Raw genomic sequence first — 12,244 nt, forward strand, 5'->3', positions numbered from 1 at the left:
AACATGTTTTACATTGAAGCTGAAGAAAGTGGACAAATTGTAAAGAAAAAAAAAGTTTATTAACTACAGAAACAGTGGTTATAGTACAGAATGTGAGAGCCAGAGATATATGCAGTTCATTACATACAAAGGAATGACACCAGCGTGATATTACAAAACGATGCTCAGGATTTACCAGGTTTAAAACATAAGGTGTTTCTCATCAGCTAGATGTGCTCACTGTATGCTCCGTTATTTTATGCAAGGCCCGGGCGACTGGATTTTGCAGTTGTCGTCAGGCATCCTAATAAACTGGACAGCCATGTGTTTTCTGCACGACAAGGCAGCGTTACACAGGAGCAATGAGGAGATACAGGAAACAGCCAAGCACTCTGCACTGCAACACGCCACCTTATACAGCTAACCAGCAATACAACTGCTACACAACTGCGCCTAGTGCACAAAAATACACAAGAGAAGAAATTAGAGTTGTAATCAAACAAAAACACTCCCTTGCAATATTGTTACATGTACATTTCATTTAAAGTTCCACGCATTACAAGAACATTTCACTTGGAGGAACCCTGGCCGGTCAGATGAGGCCCAGTGTTCATGCGCTATACACAGATGTGGAGCATAACAGCTGTGAGACCTTGATTTCCAATGATACTTTTAACAAAAGCAAATTACCTCAAATATCCAAGCCAATATTGAAATCTGTAGTCGGTCATTTCACTAAATTACAAGAAATTGGAACAGGAACAAAATTGCACAGAAAATGTAAAGTCTTGCGGCAAGAAGCGCAACTGAAACAGGTAAAAAGTTTAAGAAATCATACAAATAACCACCTTTTCGGCAGGCTGTTGCTTTGCTCTATTTCTCAGTGGGTTGAACGGCATATGAATGATATCACCCAAAATATGATGTCCCATCTCGTAGAATTCCAGGTGTTGACTCTGATGGTGTAGAATAAAAACAAAAGGATTAGACTAGTTGCATGCAGTAGACCCTATACAGGTAAGCTTACAAACCAGCAAGGGGACAGCAACCACAAGTTTATGTGATGGCCTCTATTGCATGTGTGCTCCGCTTGCTATAGATATAATTTGGCTGCTCAGTGTGCCATTTTTGAGACCGCTTACAGTCGGGACATTTGTAACCAATGACAAAAGTACTCTATTTTACCTATATGTGTTGAAGGACTGCAACGTATAGCAGGAGCAGTGGGTAGTAGAACTCACATTCATTCCTGCAGCAAGGATGGTGTAGGCAGGTGCAAATACCATTTATCTAAGCTATGCTTTTATATAATCACAAGTACTAGAGCCCATGTGCATAATCAGAGTCACCGGCTGAGAGAACAGAGTAACTGCTATTTAAATTCTTATTGTGCATCCACACAACATGTTTCTGGCAACAAGGGCCTTTTTTCATTTGTGTTGTTGCCCGAAACATGTCATGTGGATGCACTATAAACATTTAAATAGCAGTTATTCTGCTTTCAGCCTGTGATTCTCAGATTATGCACTTGAACAAACTATAGAGGTTGCCAGTGACTGGGCACCATTGGGAATTACAACATCTTAACAGTGCTTTGCTATTGTTATTTTGAGAGTGATACAGTCTAGAGCCTACTGAGCAACACTGCAATAGAGCAGCTCATAGAATCCCAGACAGTGCATCTTTAACATCAGACACAAACCTGCTCCAATACACGCCCACAGAAACTGGTCCCTGGAGAATCAGGAAAAACCACTTAATATCTGCAATACAGCCCAATACTCCTTAAGCAACTGGAGCCCGCAGCTTTGAGGGGAAAATGCAGATATTGGTTTAAACAGTCATTCAAAAAGGACAACAGAACGCCAGCCAATTCTTATAACAAAGCTATAAGAGCTACAGTTTCCACCAGGTTCTGGGAGACAGGAAGAGAACTCTTGCACTCATACTAAAGAAAACCCAGTTTTAGGGTCAGGCCACACTGGGCGATTTGGTCGCCTTGCGATTAATCGCCTCGTTTTTGCAGCGACCAATCTCCCCAAATGCCTTCCCTCACTCTGTGCCCGCTAAAATATTAAAAAAAAAAAACCCTGGTGATAATCACACAGCGATTTGTTCCCGAAGTCGCCCGGTTTCCTTGTGAGGCAACTTTGGAAAACAAATTGCCGTGTGTAATTAGCGCCAGAGTTTTTTTTCCATTTTAGCCGTCGCAGAGTGAGGGAAGGCGTTTAGGGAGGTGATGATTAGTCGCCAGGCGACCAAATCTCCCCAAAACGCCCAGTGTGGCCTGACCCTTACAGGCTATGTTTAATCCCCAATGTGTTGCACAAGCACATTACCTTCATGAAGACACTGCTCCCTCTTCCTCTGGGGATTTTGGAGGGCTCTTAGAGCGGGATCTTGATTTGGAGTTCTGCGGAGGAGGCGAGTTCCTTGTTCTGGATCTAGATCTGGAGCGAGACCTTGACACAGACGATGACTTTGACTTAGATCTTCTTGCGGAGCGAGACTTTGATCTGGACCGAGTACGAGACCTTGTACGAGAGTGAGACTTTGAGCGGCTGTGGCGAGACCTGCTACGGGACCTTGACCTACTCTTGCTCCTGGAACGGCTGCGACGACGCCTCCTAGGACTGGAAAGGAAGATATATGCTCAAACCATGGCTTACACACACCCCTCTATTTCTTTATATACATACACATATTAGACTATGTATGCTTCAGTGTCAACAACCCCCTCTAACTTTCCCTGTGCAAAGAACAATTTAGTGTTATCTATGCTGCTAAACAGTGTGTAGTTCACATTTGGTGTACACACACGTTGGCATTTACGAATACAGGTCTCAAAAAGAAGGATTGGCTGAATCATGGGGGGGGGGGGCTGTCTTTGTTAGGCACCACCTACCAGTGATTACAATTGTATTCGAGACAAACATGAAAAAAGCCCCATAGGAAGCCAAGTAAGGGCTGTGATTGGCTATTTAATGACCCCACGTGGCCTTGAGCCCTATATGAGGGTCTGTTTGGCAGCACACCTGGTTTTTATGCAACTAAAGCTTACATACAAGTAACATTTTCTTGAGAAAAAAAAATACCGGCCTTCCTATATATTTATCTTTTTTCCCTCATTAATATTAGGATCAGCCATCATTTTTAGCGACCAGGCCTGTAAGATACCGGCCAGGTGGCAATCCTACATACAAGCCTGGAATCATAAAAGTATAAGCATGAGTGCTGCCATTTTAACTTTCCTAGGGATCCCTTGCACTTGGCTGTGGTTATGCTCAGTGCCCCTGGCTAAACGGTACTATGTATACACGGGGGGACTATACATGGGAGAATCAGGCCCACAGACTCGCGTTGGCGCCTCATTAACGCCTCAAAGTGGCAATAGCACGGTTTTTATAAAAGGATGACTAGAACATGTTGTAACTTGTCGCAGCGATTATAAATACAGGTGTGGGAGGTTGGCGCAGGAGAGGTGTATGCCGGGATACAATCACTGCAGCGGAGAGAACTCGGCGCCATCTTGGGCAGCTCACGTGGCTTCACAGCGCCATTATGCCATCGCCATTCCTCACTCTCCTGCACCACCTCCATGCCCGAGATATAAAACAGCCCGTGCCTCACCTTCTACTCCGCCGGCCGTAGTCGCCGTATCTGCGAGGAGCAGGTCCTCTCCTTCCGTGATGGGAATCGGGCGGCCGTCCGTAGCGGGCCATCTGCACCCTCAGCTCCCGCCCGTCTAACACGGCCCCGTCCATAGCGTCCATCGCGTCCTCGGCATCGCGCTTGTCGTGAAAGCGAACGAAGGCGAAGCCCCGGCTCTCTTTAGTGTAGCGGTCCCTTGGGATGTAGACATCGCCGACCCTGCCGTATTTCTCGAACACCCGGCGCAGTGTCTCCGGGGAGGTTCGGTAGGTTAAGTTATCAACTTTGAGAGAGGTCATTCCCTCCACGTCAGGCGGAGGCCGACCGTAGCTCATGGAATCTTCAGTAAAGTGGGGTAATAAGCACCGACACAAATCGAAAGCTGGAGCCACGCACGACAGATAGAGAAAACATCCAGCGCTGCCGGGAGCTCAGCCCAGCAATAGAACTAAACGTGTACTTCCTTTCCTAGTTATACCCGCCACAAAATGGCGCCGGCTCTGCCCATTGTCCCGCCTATCCAACAATTTTATTTACATGTACCAATTAGCGGCCTGGAAAAATGAGCGGGCTCTTTACCGACTGGCGGACTGTGTTCCGCCCTAACAATTCCGCCATCCGATTGGCTACTCCTCCGACAACCCGCTGCTTTGTTTTCTGTCCTGAGATGGCGGATCTTACTTGTTTGGCTTGCTTTATGTTTCCATGGAATGAAACTGTTTGTTACATTCTGACTGCACTGAAGTTGATCCCCTGCTTAGTGACTACAAAGTATACAGGGGATAATGTACTGTACTGTAGTTTATAGGCTATAAGCACTCTCTGATGGTGTAGCTGAGAATTAAAATCGGCCCTGGCATTTCAGCTACACAGAGGCCCAATCAGCCCACACAGAGGCCCAAACAGGGCCCACTTAATACTGACTTGTTATGGCATCTTATCAGTGGCGTAACTAGATGTTGCTGGGCCCCACAGCAAATTAATTTTAGGGCCCCCAACATATCAAGTGTTTGTCCTGTTTTACCAATATATGTTCAAATTGCTCATCTATGAGAGCCTCAGGGGGCCCCCTGTACCTCCTGGGCCCCCCTGCAGCCGCAGGGTCTGCTTCCTCTGTAGTTACGCCCCTGCATCTTATAGCAGCCCCTCTGGCATTTGCCAGAACCTACAGATTGCCAGTCCGGACCTGCCTTTGGGCAATAATGTGTTTTCCTCTACCAGTCAGTGGTCTGCAAGATAAAATAAAGAAATCTTGGCTCTTAAGGACGTTAGTTCAAATAAGATATCCCTTGTTGGATCATAGTACCACTCGTTAAATATTTGCTGTGCTCACAAACAGGTGCCCTCCTTTTATTGCCAGTACTATGCACTACTTCCAGCTAATTAAATTCATGCTCATGGACACCAAACTGGGCCAAATAGTATTGGTGCCCAAAGCAATACTACTTGACTAACCAATGTGCCTGGTGCACTTGTCACCCCTTCCCACCATCACTTGGTCTGCACTGCTCTCATTTACACAGTCTCCCTGTTTCTTGTTTTCAAGCCAACAGAACCCTCTGTCGCCCTCACCCACTGTGCCCAAGACACAGTCTTTGCCTGCCTACCCCTAGTTCCAGCATTCCAGACATTTGACAAGCCTCTTTCAGTACTCCAACCAGGCTTGGACTGAGATTCAAAATAGGCCCTGGCATTTCATGGACACAGAGGCCCAAACAGGCCACAGAGCAGCCCAAACAGCCTCCCACCAGCCCAATAGAGCAACTTACAGTAGCCCCTCTGGCATTTGCCAGAACCCACAGATTGCCAGTCCGGGCCTGCGCCCAACCACACCCGTATTGGTTCAGAAGCATTTAGGAGTACAATAGTTTTTTTTTTAATTTCCTGTGCACTAATCCCCAGTACTCCGGACCCAATACTGAAAATTTGCGCATGTACACAAAGGAAGGGGAAGGGACAGGGACGATGAACAGCAGACGGCCTAGGGGCTCCTGTTATGTAAATCCAGCCCTGGTTAGATTTCTTGTTTTATTCCCTAGCAATAGCACAAAGAGGGAAATTCAGTATACAGTACTTTAGACAGAAGATGCACCATCAAGTCCCAAAAGTTAAGGTGGCCATACATAGGCAGATTAAAGATGCCGATATTGGCCCTTTAGAGCAATTCGGCAGCTTATCTGTTTGTGGGGGCTCCCAAAAGTCCTCCCGATCGATATCGAGACAGATATATCCAGGACTGCATTGGCTAATTGATGTGGTCCTGCGACCCGTCAGCGCCAATTCGCAGCATTGTAATCCAATCGTGCGGTCCCAGGGCCTGACGTTCGGATTCACCCGATATCGTTCAGCTGTTAGTGGGCATATCGGATTAATATCTGCTCCGCATTCAGGGTGCATTATGACTATTGTTTGGTTTAAAGCAGTGACCCACAAACAGTAGCTTGTGAGCAACATGTTGCTCTCCAACCCCTTGGATGTTGCTCCCAGTGGCCTCAAAGCAGGTGCTTATTTTTAAATTTCAGGCTTGGAGACAAGTTTTGGCTGCATAAAAACTAGATGCACTGCCAAACAGAGCCTCAATGTAGGTTGACAATCCTCATACTAAATGGCCATTCACATCACTTATTTGGCATCAAAGGAACATTTTTCATGCTAGTGTTGCTCCCTAACTCATTTTACTTCTCAATGTTGCTCACAGGTTGAAAAGGTTGGGGATCACTGGTGTAGAGTGTTGCATTAAGTCTCTTTCCTACATGTAATTATGCTTCTTATTAGAAGTAAGTTGGTTGAGCATTTTATATGCTAGGTTTAGGATTCCAGGTGCTCCTGGAGTTTTGGCAAAGATGGGGGAAGTTGGAATGTTATGTCCACATACCTGTTGATATATATAGTCTGTGTAGCCTGGAATGTTTCTTGAGGAAGCGGTTCATACTGCTCCAAAACTGAGGCTAAGTCCGATAGCGGATCAGAGAACCCAGTGATGTAAAAAGTTTGCCAGAGCACCACGCCATGGAGTGGCCTGGAAGAAAATCTGGGTTATGCAGTAAGTGAGGGAGGAGAGATGAATTGTATTTCTTTCTCCATGAAGACCAAAGGTGCAGCATCTCTTTTGTAATTTGAGCAGCATCATTTAGGGCTCCTAAAGGTATCATAGCTAGCCAGTGTATTTGTTGAGCTAGGTATGGATATCGATGGTTGCAGGTCTAGATTGTTTTTCAAAGTAGCCCCTGGCATTCCAATACACAGAGGACCAAACAGCCCCCACAGCCCCACTATATATTGACTAACTATAGGATCTTTTTCTTTTTTTATTATTATTATTATTATATAAAAGAAAGGAAGGAAACTCCTTTTCATACAAATTAGGAGGGGGTCTCCTCATGTAAACATGCTTTTCATGTCGATGCCAATCAGAAAACCTGACACAAAACTGGTCTATTATAGGGATTTTAATGTTTTTTTGGGTTATTCAGCTTCTTATTCTGCAGCTCTCCAGTTTGCAATTGCCGCTATCTGGTTGATAGGATCTAATTAATCTTCACAAGTTACTATGCATTGATTTAAACGAGAGACTGGAATATGAATAGGAGAGGACCTGAATAGAAAGATGAGTAATAAAAAGTAGCAATAACAATATATGTGTAGCCTTTCAGAGCATTTGTTGTTTAAATGGAGTCAGTGACCCCCATTTAAAAGCTGGAGAGAGTCAGAAGATGGCAAATAATTCAAAAACTAACAAATAAATAATGAAGACCGTCTGAAAAGCTGCTTGGAAATGTCGATTCTTTAACATAATAAATTTAACTTGAAGGCAAACCACCCCTTTATTGTTTAGTATGATATAGAGATGCAATTGGTTTTCATTTTTTATTATTTGTAGTTTTTTAATTCATTTGCGTTTTATTCAGCAGCTCTAAAGTTTGTAATTTCAGCTATATGGAGAGCACTAATCCACCATCGATTGATGTGAATAAAAAACTGTAATATGAATAGGAAAGGCCTGAATAGTAAGATTAGTAATAAAAAGTAGAAATAACAATACATTTGTAGCCTTAGGGTAAGGCCACACGAGGAGATTCAGGGAGATTTTGTTGCCTGGCGACTAATCGCCTCGTCTTCCAAGCGACAATCTCCCCGAACTGCCTCAGCGTTTTTCCCATAGGCTACAATGAAAAGTCGCCTGCGCTAATGCACACGTGGCGATGCGTTTTCTATAGCCGCCCGAAGTTGCCTGTGTGAGGCAACTTTCGGGCAACTATAGAAAACGCATCGCTGCATCCTGCTTACAGAGCATTTGTTTTAGATGGGGTGAGTGACCTCTATTTGAAAGCTGGAAGAGTCAGAAGAGAAAAGCAAATAATTCAAAAACTATAACAAATAAATAATGAAGACCAATTAAAAAGACCATACAAAAAGTTAACTTAAAGGTAAACAAACCCTTTAAAGGCACTAAGGTTGCCCAGTAACGTTAGTAGCAATAACAAAAAAGTAGCAAAATTCACATTTACTTAGCTGCACTACCTGATGGGGACAGGGAAAGTGTGTGTGTGCGCACCGGGGGGGGGGGCAGGGGAACAAACAGACTGGGCTACGCATACCTCCCAACTGTCCCGTTTTCTGTGACAGTCCCAATTATAAAAATCTTAACCCGCACCCGCATCATCTTGCTCCTCTGGAAAAAAAAACAGGTTTGCACCTGGGCAGTAACCCATAGCAAACAATCAGTGATTAGTTTTTTCAGCCAGCTGCAGTATAAGCAATCATCTGGTTAGTTGCCATGGGTTACTGCCCAGGTGCAAATTTGCCCAGTTTTTTTAATGACCACCAGTGTGTCCACATTAGGGGGCAGATTTATGAAAGGTCGATGTGAATTTTGCGAAAAACATTCATGTTTTAGCCTATGGAGGACCTCCTAGAACCTACTTAGGGGGAAATTTACTAAAGGGCGAAGTGGCTAAAATTCACCAGCGTGACGTCAATTCGGCACTTCACCGATTTACTAATGCTAGCTGGCGTAATTCCGCCAAGGAGACTTGCCTTCGCCACCTCAGACCAGGCGAAGTGCAATAGAGTAGATAGTAGAAAGTCCCAAAAAACATTTTTTCCTATTTAAAGGGTGATAGAATGAAAAACATTTTGCTAACATCTGGGCACATGTGTAGGGCATTATAACAACTTTATATAATTTTATTAAGGTTCCCTGGCCTTGTGTAGTGTAATGTATTTGCTGCAGCATATACAGCCATTGTACTTAAACTGCACGCCGTATGCTACTTAGCCAATGCTAGCGTAACTTCGAACTGCTGATCGTAATTTTGTCCAGCATTCTGTACCCTGTGTGCAACTTCGGATCTTCGTGAATTAGCGTTGTCCAGGCGAATTTATGCCTGGCGAAGTGTTGCGATGTGCGCAAAGCCAGTGTTAGTGAATGCCGGTTAGTGAATTTGCCCCCTGGAGTCAATTAGTGGACTTTGAAAAATCAAAGTTTTTTTTGGGAAAAACTTTGAATTGAATTAGAACTAATGCGCTAGTCCTTCAATTCGTACGATTCGAATTCGTACGAATACGGACCTATTCGATCGAAAACGGACCTCTTCGACCAAATAAAATTCAAATTTCTAAGTTTTTTAAATTCGATATTCAACCCTTGATAAATATGCCCCTAGTTGTCCAAATACTCTTTTTTTTTAATGAAAGCTTAGGGTGGCTAATGGAACTGTCACATGAGCTGTTTTGGCCAATGTATTTTAGAGATATATTTATTTTTCCATAATTTGGGTCTGCAGAGTAGACATAGAAGTGGAACTTTTTCCATTGTACTGTACATCATATGATTCTGCTATGTGCGGTTCTATATCATATTGGAATGGAAATATGAAGACTCATTTGAAAGAATTAGGTCAGCATTCAAGGCGAGTATGAGACCAGTCTGCAGTTTTGGAAAAGACAGTAAATAGGCAAATATATGGTGACAGAAATAAACTGTAGAATGCTGTGCTCAGTGTGGTAGGCCGATTATATTTTATGTACGCTACATGTTCATAGGGTAAATTATGTGAAATTATTCTTTTACAGAGAAGACCATAGGTACACAGGAGGGAAGTTTCATCACTTTTTAAGTACAAGTCATTTGTTTCCAGACTGCTGGGTGGCTCCCATAGAAGACTAAATCAGTGTATGAGGTGCCTGTCTGAGGGGCCAGTTAGATGACCAGAATAAATATTTATTTGCTCTCTTGCAAACCTGATTGTACACTTTTACACTTTATTTGTCTTATAGGGGGGCCTGACATAACACTGGGCAAAAAAACCAAATCTAAATAAACCTAACCCTCAATGGAAACCAGGGGATATTTACCCTAACCCCATTCCCTACTCCACTGCAACATTCAGGCGCTTATTTCTAAAGGTGTGCAACATTTTCTATGTCAAACAAATCAGAAGTGTTTAGCATAAAACACAGTGTATTGCTAAAGCTCCATTGTAGTCATTATGCAAGTTTTACCTTGCCCTGCAACTGTGGGAATCCATTACAAAGTAATAATCCACATATTTATAGTTGTGCGCATTTAAATTTACACCACTCAAGTTTTCTGAATGAGTATCTCTTTATTCACTATTTGAAAACTGAAATACGAGTGTGAAAAGGTAAAGCAAAAATCTGCGTATTGATAATAAAGCCTTTATTCACTTTCCTATTGATGTATATTACCATCACAAAGAAGACAGACGGACGGGCAGGTCTGGGCTGAGATTAGGGTTGCCACCTCTTTTTGGAAAGAAATACCGTCCTTCCTGTATATTTAGATTTTTTCCATAGTAATAACATTGGGGTCAAGCATAATTTTTACCAGTCAGGCCTTCAACATACTGGCTAGGTGGCGACCCTAGCTGAGATTCAAAATAGGCCCTGGCACAGGGTTGCCAGGTCTTACTTTAAAAACCAGCCAAAGTCAGCTACAACACCAGCTCAAAACTAGCCAAGAGGCACTTCAAAAGTAGGCCAAAAATAGCACAATGTGTGCAGTGAAAAAAAAGTCTAAAAAACATTGAATAAAAACATGAATATTTGTGAAATTTTCACTGTTTCGCAAATTTCTCCATGAAGCAAAATGTGACAGATTCGCTCTTCATCAGGGGCGTAACTACAGAGGGGGGCCCAGGAGGTATAGGGGCCCCATAAAGCCCTAATACATATACCATTTCAATAAATATTGGTAAAACAGGTCTACCTCTGGACATTTGAGGGTAGGGTTGCCACCTTTTCTGGTGGACAGATGTTTGCCCCAAAATTGAGGAAAGTGACAGGAAAATGTGAGAATGGGACAGGAGACTGGGGTACAGAGCCCAAAATCTACACGTCAGTCCAATTGCGTGCTGGGTATTGTAGCCTTACATTAAGTTTGGCAAATTGTTAAACAAAAACGACATTACCCAACATGCATTGGGAGACACAGGCTTGACACTGAAAAAAATTTGACTGGTTTCCAAAGTGCAAGACCCAAAAAGTAGTCCAAATCCATACCTTGGCTAGTATGTACTTTCAAAACCCTCCTGGGCTTTAAATCAGTAGCCCAATTTAGCTGGAAAACCGACCAACCTGGCAACTCTGCCCTGGCAAGTCAGGTACTCGGTAGCCAACTAAATAGTAACTGTCAATGGCATGTTACAGCAGTCCCTCTGGTGACTGTAAGTTCTGAGCCATTTTACCAGGGGCATTTTGACCACACCCCATTATGCCCCTCACCTAGGGTTGCCACCTGGCCAGTATTTTACTGGCCTGGCCGGGAAAAATGATGGTTGATAATTTATAAATAAGGAAAAATTATAAATATGTAGGAAGGCCGGTATTTTTTTCCAGAAAAGGTGGCAACCCTACCCTCACCAGACCTAGTTATGCCCCCTGGCTAGGGTGCCACATTTTCTGGAAAAAAATACCGGCCTTCCTATATTTTTATGGTTTTTCCCTATAAATAACATTGGCATCAAGCAACATTTTTACCGGCCAGGCTGGGAAAATGCCGGCCAGGTGGCAACCCTACCCTTGATCATGCTTCCATCACTACTAGGGTTGCCATCTGGCCAGCTCATCCCAATGTTATTAATAAGGAAAAAAGATAAATATATAGGAAGGCCCGTATGTTTTTCCAGAAGAGGTGGCAACCCTAATCACTACCTGCATCTGAGGTAATATTGAGAGGGTTTGGGGCTTTCTAGTTGCAGGGGTTATGGTTAATAATTCAGGTACAAATTATAGGGAAAAGGAGTCCTGCCTGTGACTGGACCAAAATGTCATGATGACTTCCCAAAAATGTTTTGTTTCTATTCATGTTTCATTTTTCCTGGCCGAGGAGTGTTCAGTAATAAAATGTAAATTCATGTTTTTCTGTAGAGAACGTAAAGACAAAACTGTGTTTATATTGAGTCAGCAGCCCCTGATAAGGTTATGCAACAGGTCATTGTTTTGCTAAATCACACAAACGCTAAACAAGCAGGTAACAATGCTGCTCCCATGTCATGCTTATGTCCGTTTTCCTTTCACAGAACTGGTTCTCTACACGGAAACTATTGTCTACGCCTGTTTGCAAAGAGTTAATGACGGAGAACGAGTGATG

The 12,244-nt window shown here is 43.4% G+C and overlaps 1 protein-coding gene across 2 annotated transcripts; it reads right to left on the minus strand.

Annotated features, from left to right (window-relative positions):
- Nucleotides 1-40: 40 nt before the first annotated feature.
- On the minus strand, nt 41-4,159 carry srsf2.L (serine/arginine-rich splicing factor 2 L homeolog). 2 transcript variants are annotated; one of them, XR_001933023.2, is made up of 4 exons: nt 3,610-4,159; nt 2,319-2,612; nt 828-935; nt 41-432 (listed from the first exon to the last, which is right to left on the minus strand). XR_001933023.2 is itself a non-coding variant. In NM_001087274.1 (3 exon segments), coding segments are annotated over 2 exon segments (648 nt in total). In that variant the 5' UTR covers nt 3,966-4,069; the 3' UTR covers nt 41-935; nt 2,319-2,320.
- Nucleotides 4,160-12,244: the final 8,085 nt, after the last annotated feature.

The sequence above is a fragment of the Xenopus laevis genome, chromosome 9_10L, assembly GCF_017654675.1.
Source record: "Xenopus laevis strain J_2021 chromosome 9_10L, Xenopus_laevis_v10.1, whole genome shotgun sequence".
NCBI classification, from domain to species: domain Eukaryota; kingdom Metazoa; phylum Chordata; class Amphibia; order Anura; family Pipidae; genus Xenopus; species Xenopus laevis.